The sequence below is a fragment of the Salvelinus namaycush genome, chromosome 23, assembly GCF_016432855.1.
Source record: "Salvelinus namaycush isolate Seneca chromosome 23, SaNama_1.0, whole genome shotgun sequence".
Lineage (NCBI taxonomy): Eukaryota > Metazoa > Chordata > Actinopteri > Salmoniformes > Salmonidae > Salvelinus > Salvelinus namaycush.
The window spans coordinates 30948404-30965851 of NC_052329.1; the positions used below are offsets into that span (position 1 = coordinate 30948404).

The following is a 17448-nucleotide window of genomic DNA, read 5'->3' on the forward strand; positions in this document are numbered from 1 at the left end:
ACCGCCATGGCTGGATTTGTCTGTCGACATACTTTTTTGTCTTGTCCTATTCTCTATACTTGAGGTCTATGATATTTTCATTTGCGGGTTTCCAGTAGAGTGAACAGTGTCACATTCATTTCCTTACTAAGTGCATGAGGGCACGACATGACTACAGCCTCAGTTAAAGTGCATTGCACTCTGAAAACATGTCACCCAAAGTGTGGGATTGTTCAATTCTCAAATCGGAGAATGGGACCACTCAACTTCGGAGCACAACAAATCTTCAAGTGTGTATGGTGAATATGTATCCATGACCACTCACCTCCAACAGGTAGCCTGGGGCTTCCTGTTACAAATTGCAGGAAAAGTCTCTGCTGCTCTGCATCGAAACTGCTGAGCACGTCAAACAGGAACCTCACAGCACGACTGTGGAGAGAAACAGACAAAACGTCAAACCACTGTACTCTGACAAGTCCTAAACACGACACTAAGTGTAGGTCTGGTCAGAGCTCTGGTCGGTGGAGTAACTCACCTGTCATGCGTGTAGCCGTGGTCGGGCCGACAGCACTCCATCAGGGTCTTGACGTCCCAGGTCTCAGACTTGCTGCCACAAAGCAGCTGATCCAACTACAGGCGGAAGGGAGAGCACAGAGGGGGTTGGCAACGTGACATCCTGAAGACAACCAAACACCTAAATAAATTATTGTTGGGATTATTGATAGCAGTACTCACCTCTTCAGGGTAGAAATACTGCAAGTGATGCAGGGGGAAGACTGACTCAAACCCTTCCCTGAAAGATTCAAACTGCCGGGACACACCTTCGTTCATCGTCCAGTAGACCACCAGCTGTGGAGAGAATGGGACCAACGGTCAGCTCCATAAGGAGGTGGACACTGGTTTGTGGAGAGTCTATATGAAGGAGCGCTGTGTGTGTGTGTCTAAGTGTGTGTGCGTGCATGAGCTACCCACCCTGAGGTACTCCTCCAGGTTGTAGATGGTGACAGGGATGTCCTTGCCTCCCTTCTTCAGCTCGATGTTGGGGAAACCGGGCAGGGTGAAGTCCAGGCCTAGGTCCTCCACAGAGCAGCCATTCATGTTGAGACTCTCCAGAGCCTGCTGCAGGGTCTCTCTCGTCTAGGAGGAAACAGGCCTTTTATTAATATGGGGAACGTAACATGGAAGAGCATCATCAATCTGATAGGGAGGGGCCATAACGGTTTTACACTCCACCAAGCACTCTCCTTAGCAAAACATCACTGACACTTGAATACAGCTGCAAATTCTGACACGCATTAAATTTACGTGTGGACTGCAGAGCCCTTTGCGCAATGCGTGGGGAGAGCCACTAAGCGGATGTCTACTGGAGTGTAAATCAAGCCTCACTATAGCTACCACTATGAACCCCATCTCTGAGAAAGACCTCCATAAGAGTATCCAAGTTCTCATCACCAAAATCAAATTGTAATGACTGAGGTTAGCTGCATCTGGGGAGGTTGTGTATCGGGGACTGACTTGGGAGCGGTCCTGCTCCAGCCTCCTCTTCTGGCGGATGATGTCCTCCAGGTGCTGGATGGACTTGGCCACGCCCGGGTCGATGTTGACCAGGTCGTGGGAGCTGATGGATGTCTCGTGCCGCAGCATCCACTTGTAGAAGGGCAGCCCCAGGGGCAGGTCCAGCTGGGAGGGAGACAGGTGTTAGATCAGCAGAGGGCTCCCCACTGAGAAGTTCAGGTGAGTGTACAATTCTGCTTGAAAGGTGAGAGCATGTAGGAGGGCTGTAGAAGAGGGGAGTTAAAGTAGGAGCACAGAAAAAATGTACAAAATCACCAAAATACAAATCACCTTTATTCTGGCAAACAGGGCTAAAGGCAAGTAATGTAAGTGTAAAAACCACTCCAAAACAACTAAAAGTGAAGGTCTAGAAGCATTAGCAGTGGAGACTACACAGAGACTGGTCCACTGGTCAGAGGTACAAAGTGTTACTGTTTACCAGTCTGAAGTCCATTATGGCCTTGGCCATCAGCTTGCCCAGGAAGCGGAACTTCATCTTGATTTTGGCGATGTGCGCCGGTTTGGTTGTCCTGCCAAAGGGAACGGCAAACAGCCCTCGGGAGCTGAACATGTACTTGGTCCCTTCTTGGCTTCCTGGGAGAAGGAAGCAAGATGGTGGAGAAGAGGACATTTAGGGAGAGGAAGAGTTGTTCCAATGTGGGTCTCAAAGACAAGCTACTCAGCAATGACGTCCTCTTTAGGAGCCCATATCTCCGCATGTGACTTAACAGTTGCCACCCAGGCACATCTTAGAAAACTGTAGGAGAGCCTTTAAATCTAAAATAAATCCTATTTCTGTCCAAATTACGTTTTGTTGTTTGTTGCAGAAATCACTTCTAAAATGTTTTTAGGAGCTCCTATTTAGAGACAAATATATTCCCCAGAGGGTTGGAGTAGAAAGTTACCTTTTGGGTTGGACAGGGCGACCTCCTCACCCCTCCACAGCCCGAGGTCGGCCCTCTGCAGCTCCTGGGAGACCAGGGCGTAGAACTCCAGGGTGGGACCCAGCCCTGTGCCCACCTGACAGAAGGACAGAGACCGGGGGAGTAAGAGAGAAAGAAAGAAATAGAGGCAGGAGAGCGATGGAGCTTCTATCTATATAAGTTTAGGGTCATGTTCAAAATCTACCCCCCCAAATGACTCCAGGTTCTGAGGGGGACAAACTCAAAATGGAGGTGACTGAACAGTGCTCTGTAATGAGGGTGTGAACGCGTGTACTGTACCTCGTTCTCATACTGGATCTCCAGCATGGCTCTGGAGCTGCCGAGGTCCTGCATCACTGACTCCGCCTGCTTCAGCAGCTCCTCACGGTTTATCGTTCGCTAGAGACAGGGGGAAGAGCAGAAACGAGGAGTTAGTGAAAAGACAAACAGGAGTGGGTAGAGATCCAGCCTACTTTTAGTAATTTTTAATTGGGGATGTCCACTCCTCTTGGCTACAGTTATTAAACCCATTCCAGAAAGGCATTTGAAATGCATACATTGAGTCGATTAGGTGACATTACACAAATATTCAACACCTTTTTTCTGTCGAGGCGGGGCGCCACGCGGCTGTCCTGGGAATCTGACTGGTTGATCTCAGGGTTGGTGTCGAGGAGGCGCTGCATGGCCCGGTCACGGTCAAAAGCAGTCACATAGAAGAGCATCTGCCGTGTGTCGAATGGGAAGAAGAAGGGACTGGGGAGAAGGGAGTAACAATGATAGTTGGTCAAAATTAGGTACACCCATCTACACAGAACAAAAATATAAACGCATCATGTTAAGTGTCGGTCCCACGTTTCAACTCACATCCCTGTTAGTGTCATAATCCATCCATCTGACAGGTGTGGCATATCAAGAAGCTGATTAGACAGAATGATCATTACACAGGTGAACCTTGTGCTGGGGACAATAAAAGGTCACTAAAATGTGCAGTTGTCACAACACCAGATGTCAAGTTTTGAAAGAGCATTGACATGCTGACTGGAGGACTGTCCACCAGAGCTCTTGCAGATAATTTCTCTACCGTAAGCCTCCTCCAACATCCTTTTAGAGAATTTGGCAGTACGTCCAACCGTCCTCACAATGGCAGACTGTGTGTAACCACACCAGCCCAGGACCTCCACATTTGGATTCTTTACCTGCGGGATCGTCTGAGACCAGCCATCTGGACAGCTGATGAAACTGTGGGTTTATATAACCGAATTATTTGCACAAACTGTCAGAAACCGTTTGAGAAGCTCATCTGCGTGCTCACCAGGATCTTGACCTGACTGCAGTTCGGCGTCTTAAGACTTCAGTGGGCATATGCTCACCTTCGATGGCCCCTGGCACGCTGGAGAAGTGCGCTTCATGCATGAATCCCAGTTTCAACTGTACCGGGCAGATGGCAGACAGCGTGTATGGTGTCGTGTGGGCAAGCAGTTTGCCGATGTCAACGTTAGGAACAGTGCCCCATGGTGGCGGTGGGGTTTTGGTACGGGCAGGCATAAGCTACGGACAACGAACACAATTTCATCGATGGGAATTTTAATGCAGAGGTACTGTGACGAGATCCTGAGGCCCATTGTCGTGCCATTTATCCGCCACCATCACCTCATGTTTCAGCATGTTACTGCACGGCCCCATGTCGCAAGGATCTGTACACACTTCCTTGAAGATGAAAATGGCCCAGTTCTTCAATGGCCTGCATACTCACCAGACATGTCACCCATTGGGCATGTTTGGGATGCTCTGGAATGATGTGTATGACGGTGTGCTCCAGGTCCTGACAATATATCCAGCAACTTCGCACAGCTATTGAAGGGTGGGACAACATTCCACAATCAGACTGAAATTCTATGTGAAGGAGATGTCGCTCTATGAGGCAAATGGTGGTCACACCAGATACTGACTGGTTCTCTGATCCACACAACTACCTTCATTTTTCTTTAAAGGTATCTGTGACCAACATATGTATATCTGTAATACCAATCATGTGAAATCAATAGATTATGGCCTAATGATATTTTTTAAATTTACTGATTTCCTTATATGAACTGTAACTCAGTAAAAACTCTGAAATTTTTGCATGTTGCATTTATATTTTTAGTCAGTGTAGTACCAGGTCTGACCCTTCTTTGCCTCCAGAACAGCCGGAATTCTGTGGGCCATTCTACAAGGTGTCGGAAACGTTCCTGATGCGATGGCATCACGCAGTTGCTGCAGAAAGAAAGGCGGAACATTCATGGGAACAGCCCGATCCATCTCATCCTAAAGACGCTCTAATTGGGTTGAGGCCACTCAAGTAAAGTGAACTTGCTCTCATGTTCCAGGCTGCTTTTCCACTCCTCAATTGTCCAATGTTGGTGATCGCGTGCCCACTGGAGCCAATTCTTGTTTTTAGCTGATTGGAGTGAAACCCGGTGTGGTCGTCTGCTGCAATAGCCCATCCGTGACAAGCATTAACAAGGTGTGCACCACTAATGGTCCACTTGTGGCCCGCCTGTTAGTTTGCACGATTCTTGCCATTCACCATCGACCTCTCGTCAGGTTTTCGCCGAAAGGAAAGCCATTAACTGGATGTTTTTTTGTTTGTCGCACCATTCTTGGTAAACCCTAGACACTGTCGTGAGTGAAAAGCCAAGGAGTGCGGGTTTTCTGAGATATTGGATCCGGTGCGCCTGGCACAGCCAATCATACCACACTCACTTAGAATGGGCAAAAAAAAGTGGCCTAACATTCAATCAAACAGTAACTGTTTGTTACTGTATAGTAACTAGGGTTTCGTGGTCCCGTGTGGCTCAGTTGGTAGAGCATGGCGCTTGCAACGCCAGGGTTGTGGGTTCATTTCCCACGGGGGGACCAGGATGAATATGTATGAACTTTCCAATTTGTAAGTCGCTCTGGATAAGAGCGTCTGCTAAATGACTTAAATGTTAAATGTAAAATGTAATGCCTCGATGCCTGCTTTATCTAGTTGGCCACGTGACTCACTGTGTGTAGGCGCGATCCATTTGTGGAAGAGGTGGTGTACCTAATAAACTGGCCAGTAAGTATATATATTCAGTTGCTTATGTGGGGTTAATCTTGGGCCTGGAAGAGAAAATTGAAGTCTCAGTTTACTTCCTGAATTGAAATTGTCCCCAACCCTGGTCTAGACATGCGGTTTGAGGACATTGCATTAGTGAATACTCAGTCAAATATTCAGGAAAAGCTAGGCAGGTTCTTGTGGGTGTTTATGAGCTGAAAAGTAGTTACCAGGTCTTGCCGAGCTCTGTGAGCCAGGTGGGGATGTTGCCGGTCATGATGACCAGAGGGTCCTGCAGCTGTCGGTTGGCCTTGGCTGTCAGCTTACTGTTGATGAACTCACTGGTGGGGATGATCTCCTTAGACACAGCATTCTGAAAAAAACAACCTCAGTCTACTGGAACTACAAAACAGTGCCCCTTCTCTGATGCAAAGAAACAGGGGGCTAGGTTGTTTGAATGAAAAAAATAACATTAATTTGGGCAACTGTGTGCACCAAACAGCTGTCTAGCTGGCAGACAGTTATATATATGGTACATTATGGTTTACCTTCTACAAGCCCACAGACTATAAAGATATCTTTAGCATTATGTAGAACATGACACGGACAGTGGAATATGTTGGAGGCAGACATACAGGCTTGTGTCACAAATGGCAACGTATTCCCTACATGGTGGACTACTTCTGACCAGATCCCTATTGGTCCTGGTCAAAAGTAGTGCACTAATAAAAGGTTATAGGGTGCCTTCTGGGACTCAACCAGTATGTTCAGTTAGTGCCAGTATCTGTGGGCTGGAGAGGGGATAGGACAGGCTACTCACGTCGTACAGGTAGAACCAGTAACTACTAATGGAGTGCAGCACCCTCAGCAACAGGTTGACATCCAGAGACGGGTCGTCGAAGGTGATGCTCTCTGGGGGTTCTGACATGAGGTACATCTCCAACGGGCTGGCCACGCTGGGACACACGCCGTCTGGGAGAGGAGACAGCAAGTCAGGGTCATAATTTCGTGCACACGGTAGCAAAACGTTTTGCAATGGTAAACAAAAACAAGCGTTTCTTATTGGACAAGGGCAGGTAGTCACTTGTTTGACCTTTTCCGTTTTGTGGCCAATGAATACGGCACAGATATGTGGTAGCTAAACTGACATGATAAAATGTATAGTATGAGATAAGGACTTGAGTGGGCAGATTTAGTGTAGGTCAAAGAATGATCAAATCTCCTATGTAGTGCACTACTTTCAAAAGTAATACGGTGTAGAGAATAGAGTGTCATTTGAAACTGTAAAAGCCCTTTGGCCAGGGGGTTAGTGCAAAAGCAAAGTTTTGGAAATACATTTGATTAATTGATTAGACAGACCATATCTGTGGGCTTGTGTGAAGAGGTCATCTCAGGTCACATTAATTCAGATGGTAAAAAAAAAGTCAATTGACCAGTCACTAAGCACCGCCCCAGAATTTTGGGCACACCGATGGATAGCAACTGTAGTCCAACACCTCGGACAAGCTCATGTTTAAAACCCTTGGAAGCCATGGAGGGCTATGATTTTTTTTTAAACGATGATACATGAAATAGAGCCTGTTGTAATATTTTTCGAAAACAAAATGATACTGCGGTTACATTGTTTGCTCGCTAGCAACGTACAAGACCATTCGGAGGAGCAGAAAGGAAATATATTTTTTACACTGATCGGCTACCATATGGGGCCAAAAGTGTTTATTGGGATCTCTTCTTGAAGATAGTGGTTTCCTTATGTTTTGATCGCATACAGACCCTTCACCAGTTGTTTAAAGACAATGTTACATATAGGGTTAATATAACTGGTTCTGCAAATGCATGTTAGCTAGCTAAGTTGGCTATATTAAAATAAAATAATGCTAATTTGCTGTTGACATTAGCCAACAATTAGAGCGCGCTTAGCAGAAAAAGTAAGAAAGCTCAGGAAAAACATTGACACATTTATCCCCTTATTTTTGTTGCCACAAAACGACCTCCATATTCCCATGGGTTACCTTCAGACGAGTCCCATGATACTCGTGGGGGTCGTAGAGCAAAACAGAGAACATCCTCGTGAGTCATCTTTCCACTAGACATTTTCGTGAGAAGACCAATTTTCAGGAATGTCTCATGGTATGAAAAGCACCGCTATAACTCAGCCAACTTCCATCGCAGATGCGGAAGGACGACATGGGCAGATAAGGTGGATTTAGACGCAGCCCTTGCAAAAAAAAACATCTCTAGCTTAAACTGACATTTTGATGTGGATTCTTATTTTTATTTTTTACTTAGATTGACGCACGGGTTCGGAAATAGACTTAAGGATTACAAACAGTTTGAGATCATTGTGAGGGGTTTTCGCCAGTGGTTTGAAAGATGAATTGGGCTTCGTGAAAATGTTGACCGAGGTTGCAACAGTAACCAAGGGGGGCAAGGCTTAGCGAAGGGTCAGCTCACTCCCTCCCCACTGTAAGGAGTACATTAGAGTTGCACTATAAAATAAACCAGCAGAACTTGTCTCTCAGTCTCCAGGCCAGTAGACAACACAGACACCCACCTAGGCCCAGAGGTGGTGGTAGTGGTTCCTACCGTGCCACAGCTCGTCCTGTTTCTTGGCATTGCGGGGCGAGGTCTTGGTGGGGGCAGTCTGTGCCCGGCCCCTCTTCCCTCCCACCACATCCTTAGTGCCATCCTCATCCACTGGCTTATACCTGATGGGATAGAGAGTCTCTACATAAAGCATATCGTGGAACATGACTACACTGCCATGTCAGTTGCATTTGATCACTAACTCAGCCACCTATTAGACATGTGTGTTTGTATGCGAGACATCAACCCTAACAGCCACCTACTACAAGCATCAGTCAGATATGTTCAGGGCCAAATGCAGGTATATTTAGGTATTGGCGGGCAAGAAAGTCTATTTCACCCGCCACTGTTTTTAAAGTAATTCTGCTGTTTTGTTTCATAGCTGTTTATTGCACAAATAAAAACGAATCCTATATCCCACCTCAAGCAGCAACACTGCCTGGCAGGGGAGCTAAGCTCACTGAGTGAAGTGCTGATCGATACATTTTTGGAGGCACATGCATAAAAGATAGTCTAATATACTCTATTTACATTGTTTTGTTCACAAGTTCAGTTACATTTACATTACATTTAAGTCATTTAGCAGACGCTCTTATCCAGAGCGACTTACAAATTGGAAAGTTCATACATATTCATCCTGGTCCCCCCGTGGGAATTGAACCCACAACCCTGGCGTTGCAAGCGCCATGCTCTACCAACTGAGCCACACGGGACCACAGTTGTTTTTCAACGCTAGTTTGAGTCTGCTGCTTCAACTGAGAGCGAAGAGACGTCTAAGATGCCAAATCTTAGACATGTGACTGGACTCGGGTGGCCCCGTTACTATGGTAACCACGTGCCCTTAAAAGCGCAGCAGAACATTTTGTGTCTGATAATTTTAATTAAAAGAGGTAAAAAAAATGAAATTGAGCAATATACCACATTATTTCTTACTAATACATTTCTTGTTTTAGAAACATGGTCATCTGTTTTATGTAATTACAGCAAAAAAATATTTTGGCTGATAAAACAAATCTGAGGGGCTGGTAGATTTTCTCATCTACCTGCCACAGTGGCTGGTGGACCAAAAACACAATTTTAGGCTATGGTTGGGTTCGTTAATCAGTCCAGCCTATAGACTGGTGTGTGTGGACAGCCAGCGTAAAAGGGATACCATATGGTGTGGGTTTTGGTCCAGATGCCGGCCCGTCCGAGCGGGTTGGCCTCGTCGTCCGTTGACTCCCTCTCCTCCTCTGCCTGCAGGCTGAACTGCCGCACCGCCTGGTAAACCGTCATGTTGTAGGGCAGCAGGTGGTCGCCGATGTAGAACTGCAGCCGGTGGCGCACGCTGCCTGAGTTCAGGAACTGGGCCGCCTGGACAGAGATAGACGGTCAAGTTAGGGTGGAAGGTAACATAGTTATTGGTGGGGGAAAGAGGTAGTATCCAATATGGAGAGTATTTTGCAAGGACATTGTAGCTACGTACCAGCGATTCATCAATTTCATCGTCTGAACCATCATCGTCGCTGTCCTCATCCTCCTCTCTTATTCGTCCGTAACCTGTAGACAAAAGTCCCATTGAGCACGTCAGCATGTTAACCATAAAGGATACATTCTATTCTGCCAGAAGAGAAGGACAGAAATACTCTGGGAAGGAACTTGAGAAAGCAGCCCCGTTGGATGAAGATCATTTGTGGGTGACCTATGCTCCAGAGTGAAAGGGCTTAAGTCAAGACAGTAACTCAATGTAAAGAGACAGTTCCCAGTGCTCACCTCGGACCACCAGGTAGCGTTCAATGGCCTGTACCAAAGCCAGGGGGTCAATTTTCACCGGGCCCCCCTTCCACTGCTTCACATTGGTGCAGTCCGGGTGCCTCTGCAGCTGACACTTGAGTTGGTGTGTGTTGAAGAACTTCAGAGCCTGAGAACCTCTGAAGAACACACAAGTCAATAGACAAGATCACAATGATACAAAAGAGGTAAATACTGGCAAGTCCCCTTCCTTGACCTACACCCATAGACTTCAATAGGACATCACACATTAAGTAACCACACATTAGTGAATGGCTGACAAAAATAGGGTTTGTGGAACAAAAGGAAGGGATGGAACTTGGTAAATGAACTAACCTGCTCCCGTTGCCGTTGCCACTGGGGAAGTCGTGCACCTTGACAGGGAACTGCTCCATCTGGCTTAGGCAGTTGTTCATCTTGCGCACCAGTGACAGCAGGGGCCCGTTCTCAGATGGCTCCAGGCGGCCTGCCGGCTCCATCCCCGGGATCTGGACGGGCATAACACAGGAGGGACACACTTCAAACAAACTGCAAAGACTTGTCGTATTCATCAGGGCACACCGTAGAAACATTTTTGAAACAGAAAATTAAAAAAAAAACATTTATTTCTGGGATAAGTTTAGGTAGTTCCTTCCTTTAGTAGGAAACAAATGGAATAAAACTGAGTACAACCAGGGTTGAATATTGCCATTGTAAAAAAACTGACAAAGCATGGTTTTGCAATCAATTGTGTCATACTGTATTTAGACTGTTCAAAAGATGGGCCCACTCAAAACCATGAAAAGGAATAACCCAAGGAGGCCTAGATGCAAAATACTTAATTTAATCCATGCTTGAAAAAATACAAAGAATGACAGTGCAAGGAGCTATAAGAAAGTTGAGCTGAAATAAAAGATTGCAGACATTATCCATACGGACAAAAAGTTAATTCCCTAAAATGTTGTGCACAAATTTGTTTACATTCCTGTTAGTGAGCAATTCTCCTTCGCCAAGATAATCTATCCACCTGACAGCTGTGGCATTAATCTTTCAAGGAGCTGATTTAAAAGCATGATCATTACACAGGTGCACCTTGAACTGGGGACAATAGGCCATTAAAATGTGCAGTTTTGTCACAACATAATGCCACAGATGTCTCAAGTTGAGGGAGTGTGCAATTGGCATGCTGACTGCAGGAATATCCACCAGAGCTGTTGCTAGAAGTTTGAACGTTCATTTCTCTACCATAAGCCGCCTCCGTGGTTTTAGAGAATTTAACAGCATATCCAACCGGCCTCACACCCACAGACGACGTGTATGGCGTTGTGTGGGCGAGCGGTTTGCTGACGTCAACGTTGTTAACAGAGCGCCCCATGGTGGCGGTGGGGGTATGGTATGGGCAGGCATAAGCTAAAGACAACACAATTGCATTTTATGGATGGCAATTTCAATGCACAGAGATACCATGACGAGACCCTGAGGCACACTGTCGTGCCATTCATCCGCCGTCATCAACTCATGTTTCCACATAACGCACAGTCCCATGTCGTAAGGATCTGTACACAATTACTGGAAGCTGAAAATGTCCCAGTTCTTTAAAATGACCTGCATACTCACTAGACATGTCACCCATTGAGCATGTTTGGGATGCTATCGATCGATGTGTACAACGTGTTACAGTTCACGGCAATATCCAGAGAGGGACAACATTACACAGCCCACAATCAACAGCCTGATCAACTTCATGCGAAGGATGTGTCACGCTGCATGAGGATCAACGCCCCTAATTTTATTAATATTTTTCTTCTTTTTAAAGTACCAACAGATGCATCTCTATTCCCAGTCATGTGAAATCCATAGATTAGGGCCTAAAGCATTTATTTCAATTGAACGATTTCCTTAAATGAACTGTAACGGAGTAAAATCTTTGAAATTGTTGCATGTTGCGTTTATATTTTTGCTCAGTATAAATAAAAAGGAGCATACGTTTCAGACTTATGCCTTCAGAGCTGTACAAACAAACGAGGAGACACGTATTTAAGACACCTGCTGTGCGTAACAGGAGCAAGCAGCTATAGTTCATTAGATACTGGCAAATTGGTAGTTAAATGTATATTAACAGGGAATATGTAGAAGAATATTAAAAACGGACAATTCAAATGTCACATATAATTTTAAAAAAGACAACGGTCTAGGCCAGTGTTTCCCAACTTCCATTGTGTTGTAGCCCAGGACATAAACACCCGATTCAACTTGTCAACTAATCACCAAGGCCTCAATGAGCTGAATCAGGTGTTTTTGCCCAGGGCTACAACAAAAATGTGTGCTGTTGTGGATACTCGAGGACCGGAGTTGGGAAACACTGGTCCAACCTACATAATGTAGGGCTCCCGAGTGTCCCGAGTGGGGCAGCAGTCTATGGCACTGCATCTCGGTGCTAGAGGCGTCACTACAGACCCTGGTTCGATTCCAGGCTGAATCACAACCGGCCGTGATTGGGAGTCCCATAGGGCAGCGCACAATTGACCCAGCGTCGTCCGGGTTTGGCTGTCAACTGACTTGACAAATTAAATAAAACGTTTTTTAAAAATATATAAAAATACTACATTATATAAGCAATAGATATAAATGCAATACTCTAGTAGGCCACAAAACTTGAGGGTGGGGCTCAGTTGAGTGAGTACCTTTTGAACTCTAGGAGAAAAATATACATACAGACCAGCTGCCATTCATTCTAGCCTGAGCGCAAACCCTCATACTGGCTTTATAATGTATTTAGAGCCATGAGATGTATAGCCAATAACTAGGGCCTTGAGTTTATCTTGGTCAGGTCAATCTGAAGTGGTCAGGGAAAAACTTGATGCCCTACTAGCGCAACATGGCCCATTTGTTTGAGTGACAGCCTTCCTAGACAGATGTTTTTATTTATTTTTAAGATGCCCTCAGCTCCAGTCTCTGCCAACATGGCCTATTAGACTGGAGTTGGCTACATTCAGTCACTGGATACTGAGAAAGGATGAACGTCTTCATCGGGCGAAAGACAAACTTCTGATAATAGAAACAGAATCTCATTCTAGTTCTGTGCTTCAGACCAGCCGAACAGCCTTACCGGGCAGCCGTAGAAGACGTGCAGGAACCTCTTGAGGCGGACGTCACGGCTGACCAGGTCACGGTCACTGCTGGAGGTCAGGTAAAGCAGCAGCTGCTTGACCAGGCCGCTGTGCTGGATCTCGAACGACGACACGTCCGACTCTGACACGATGCTGCAGATCTCCACGAGGCATTCCACGCCACCGTCCATCTGGTGGGGGATTGGGGGTGTGACAGCGGTCAAGAAGTGTATCATAACCCAAGTCACTCACCATCATACCTTAATGACCTTGTCTTTAGCTAGCAATGTAGATAGTACCATGTACCATCAAAACAGCAAAGCAACACAGCTGTTCTCAAGTTAGTATTAGCAAACAGGGTCTCCAAAGCAGTCTCCAAGATCTCAACTAATGACTATTTACTTTCATCGTGTGCAATACTACAACATGGGAGAGTGTTGGTGAGTACAGTACCTGTAGGCTGAGCTGTTGCGTGGCGGTGCAGAGTCTCTGGAGTACATTTAGTGCGGGGTTGCTGCCATCAATGTTTTCAGTGTTGAAGTAGCGTGCCACAAACTTACAGGCCTGCTCTTTGATCCAAGTCTTGATCTTGTCCCTGTAAGGGGGCGACCATCATCATCACCACCACTACTACTACTGGCTGTCTTGTTTTCTCAATTCTTTAACTCCCTCACAAAGACCATTGGAGGAGGTTGTCCAAGGGGAGAGACCTTGGAACCAGGAGGAATCTAAGATTTGACAGCTTGGGTGCAATCGATTTGACTAAACCAGGGGTGTCAAACAGAGCCCAAGGGCCAAATCCGCAAGCCCATTCAATTTTAAGTGCAGCCCTCAGGACCTGAGACTGCCAAACGAGGGGCACATTATTTGGGATTAAACTCTTGCTATGTCACGTGACAGTCTGTATTGAATGGCACCTTTCCCGAAAGCGTTCAACGTTCTTGGACAGGTATGTTTGCACCGTGTGGTGGGGTGTGAAGCAATGAGTGACAAATTTAAAAGGGTAACGTTGCATTTTGAATGCTCATATTTACACAACCAAACCTCTGTTTTTCAACTGATCTTCAGGAACAGCACCGTTGCACACCAATTTTCATACTGAACACAGCCCTAGCTACATTTTCTGAGCGAGCCAATGATAATCACCAACACCACTATTATAATCTCCACCACTACGATAAAATCATCACCACCACCACCGTAATGGTTTCCGTCGTACCTGTTGTTGGAGACAGAGTCCTTGGGAAGGGCGCGTGCCAGGCCACTCACACCGGCCGTGCGAGAGGGCTCAGAGTTGGTGCTGTTGGTCTGGGCGCCCAGCTTGCCCCAGGTCTTGGGGTTCAGACTGGCCAAGAAGGAGGATTTGGGGGACTGAGTAGTGGTAGGACTCTTGGCTGTAGGAACAGTAGAATGGTTAGTCACAGGATGAAACATGACAAAGTGGGTCTCAAATGATACCCTATACTTGAGTGTTTCCCAAACTCGGTCCAGGGACACCAAAGGGGTGCACATTTTGTTTTTTTCCCAAGCACTAGACAGCCAATTAAAATCATCAAAACTTAATGATTGGTAGATTATTTGAATCAGCTGTGTAGTGCCAGGGCAAACACCTAAACATGCACCCCTTGGGAAACTCCGTTATAGTTGTTTGAAACAGACACCAGATTCTCTGGCAGATATTAAAGAATGAAGTCATGCTGTATTTATTTATGTCAAGAAATCATAAGGATCAGTTTGCATTCTGCATAAATGTCCCAAATATACCAGGACTCCAGGCACAAAGAGGCATGAGACCAATGATGCCGCAAATGAGAACCAATTTTGAAGCATCGACTCGTCCTGGTTTTACACACACTAACAGTCAAAAGGTTGTGACACCTACTCATTCCAGGGTTTCTTTAGTTTAAAACATTTCTACATTGTAGAATAATAGTGATGACATCAAAACTATGAACTAACACATATGGAATCATGTAGTAACCAAAATATAAAAAATAAATTGTGTTGAACAAGTCAAAATATATTTTATATTTGAGATACTTCAAAGTAGCCACCCTTCGCCTTGACAGCTTTGCACACTCTGCATTATCTCAACCAGCTTCATGAGGTAGTCGCCTGGAATACATTTCTATTAACAGGTATACCTTGTTAAGTTAATTTGTGGAATTTCCTTCTTAATGCATTTGAGCCAATCAGTGTTGTGATAAGGTAGGGTTGGTATACAGAAGATAGCCCTATTTGGTAAAAGACCAAGTCTATATTATGACAACAGCAGCTCAAATAAGCAAAGAGAAACGATAGTCCATCATTACTTTAAGACATGAAGGTCAGTCAATGCGGAAAATGAAGAAACTTTCAAAGTTCTTGACAAGTGCAGTCACAAAAACCATTAATCGCTATGATGAAACTGGCTCTCATGAGCACTGCCACAGGAAAGGAAGACCCAGAGTTACCTCTGCTGCAGAGGATAAGTTCATTACAGTTACCAGCTTCAGAAATCGCAGCCCAAATAAATGCATCACAGAGCTCAAGTAACAGACACATCTCAACATCAACTGTTCAGAGGAGACTGTGTGAATCAGGCCTTCATGGTCAAAGTGCTGCAAAGAAACTACTACTAAAGGATATCAATAAGAAGAGACTTGCTTGGGCCAAGAAACACGAGCAATGGAAATCTGTCCTTTGGTCTGATGAGTCCAAATTGGAGATTTTTGGTTCCAACTACTGCGTCTTTGTGACGCGGTGTGGGTGAACAGACGATCTCTGCATTTGTGGTTCCCACTGTGAAGCATGGAGGTGGTGTGATGGTGCTTTGCTGGTACACTGTCTGATTTATTTGGAATTCGAGGCATACTTAACCAGCATGGCTACCACAGCATTCTGCAGCGACACACCATCCCATCTGGTTTGTGCTTAGTGGGACTATCATTTGTTTTTCAACAGGACAATGATCCAACACACTTCCAGGCTGTGTAAGGGCTATTTGACCAAGGAGAGTGATGGAGTGCTGCAGCAGATGACCCAACCTCATCCCAAACCATCTCAATTAGGTTGAGTTGGACCACAGATTGATGGAAAAGCAGCCAACAAGTGGTCAGCATATGTGGGAACTCCTTCAAGACTGTTGGAAAAGCATTCCAGGTTAAGCTGGTTGAGAGAAGACCAAGAGTGTGCAAAGCTGTCATCAAGGCAAAGGGTGGCTACTTTGAAGAATCTCAAATATATTTTGATTTAATACTTTTTTGGTTAATACATGATTCCATGTGTTATTTTATAGTTTTGATGTCTTGACTACTTTTATACAATGTAGAATAGTCAAAATAAAGAAATCCTTGAATGAGTAGGTGTCCCCAAACTTTTGACTTGTACTGTATGTATGCATACATACACACATGCATGTGTACACACACACAGGAATTTTACCTATACTACTACAAATGTATCATTGACATTTAGCACTATTTGTATCACCTGTGAGAACCGTGTGCATCCAGGCTTAGAGACTATGATACTTCCAATAACAATTACCCTGATTGTCTACTTTGTCGTCGTCCCTGGGAGGAGAGTACTTAGGCCTTCTGGGCCCTCTCTTAGGCAGACGTTTTCTCTTCAGCACATCACTTAACCGCCTAGGAGAGAGGGCAAGATTAATGTTGTTCTATGGAGGAGTGTATGAGTGTCCTTGCGTGTGGTATCTGACCTACCATACATGCACATTCACGTATTCATGTATTTAGTATTCGTGGTCTCTCACCCCTGTGGGCTGAGGTCCAGTGAGTCGTCCATGCTGTGCTGGAAGCTAGGTGAGCCCAGGTCTGGGGGGGCGGTGGTGGCCGCCGTAGTGTTTGCAGTGCTGATGGTGGTGGTACACATGCTAGCCGTGCCGCTGGTGCACGCCTTCGGGGGACTAGTGAGGAAGGCCTCCGACTCAGCCAGGTTCTTCACCTGGTGCATCACACCTGGAAGGGGAGGAGGGCAGAGGTGAGGGCAGATGGAATACAGCGAAATTCCTCTTTTCCCAATTCTCTGACATTAACAAGGTTGGTGTCAGAAATTGTGATTCAATAAATCAGGCATTTAACTACATAAACAGCTTTCTGTGGTCCACGACATAAGTGCACTGTGGTGTTACATCCCAATTTTATGACCTCAGTGTTGACTTTGCTAAAAATACATTGAAGCTCAAATAGCAATGAAGGACCAATTCTAACAGGTCCTCTGAACCGCAGCTCCTGGTGCTAGAAAAGAGCTGTGTGTTTTGGATCATTACGGGTCAGCTCCTCTAGGGAGACACCGGCTCAGGCAGGATCTATCACCTTCTCTTCTGAAGAAGACACTGAATACGTCAGGCAGCTTCTGCATGAGGATCTCAGCCATCTGCAGAGAGCCCACTACAATCTTCAGGTCCTGGCTGGACAGCATGGAGGCAATGTGACTGGGAGAAGGAAACAGACAAACACTGAGGTTCAGGTGTGATGTGAAG

The 17448-nt window shown here is 45.6% G+C and overlaps 1 protein-coding gene across 4 annotated transcripts in view; it reads right to left on the bottom strand.

Annotated features, from left to right (window-relative positions):
* The window catches only part of LOC120018290 (E3 ubiquitin-protein ligase TRIP12-like), a 47322-nt gene that overhangs the window by 1444 nt on the left and 28430 nt on the right, over positions 1-17448 (bottom strand). For 3 of the 4 annotated variants that reach the window (XM_038961412.1, XM_038961410.1, XM_038961411.1), the window contains exons 20-41: positions 17282-17400; positions 16720-16924; positions 16494-16594; positions 14185-14359; positions 13419-13560; positions 12965-13156; positions 10213-10364; positions 9859-10016; positions 9572-9645; positions 9260-9459; positions 8107-8228; positions 6341-6492; positions 5751-5893; positions 3053-3209; positions 2757-2855; positions 2439-2553; positions 1973-2127; positions 1495-1659; positions 952-1116; positions 715-828; positions 515-609; positions 305-408 (exon numbers count right to left, since the gene is read on the bottom strand). In XM_038961412.1, the coding sequence (XP_038817340.1) occupies positions 305-408; positions 515-609; positions 715-828; positions 952-1116; positions 1495-1659; positions 1973-2127; positions 2439-2553; positions 2757-2855; positions 3053-3209; positions 5751-5893; positions 6341-6492; positions 8107-8228; positions 9260-9459; positions 9572-9645; positions 9859-10016; positions 10213-10364; positions 12965-13156; positions 13419-13560; positions 14185-14359; positions 16494-16594; positions 16720-16924; positions 17282-17400 (3104 nt within the window). Of the gene's footprint in view, positions 1-304; positions 409-514; positions 610-714; positions 829-951; positions 1117-1494; positions 1660-1972; positions 2128-2438; positions 2554-2756; positions 2856-3052; positions 3210-5750; positions 5894-6340; positions 6493-8074; positions 8229-9259; positions 9460-9571; positions 9646-9858; positions 10017-10212; positions 10365-12964; positions 13157-13418; positions 13561-14184; positions 14360-16493; positions 16595-16719; positions 16925-17281; positions 17401-17448 lie in introns of those variants that run through there. The other variant, XM_038961413.1, reaches the window with a different exon arrangement.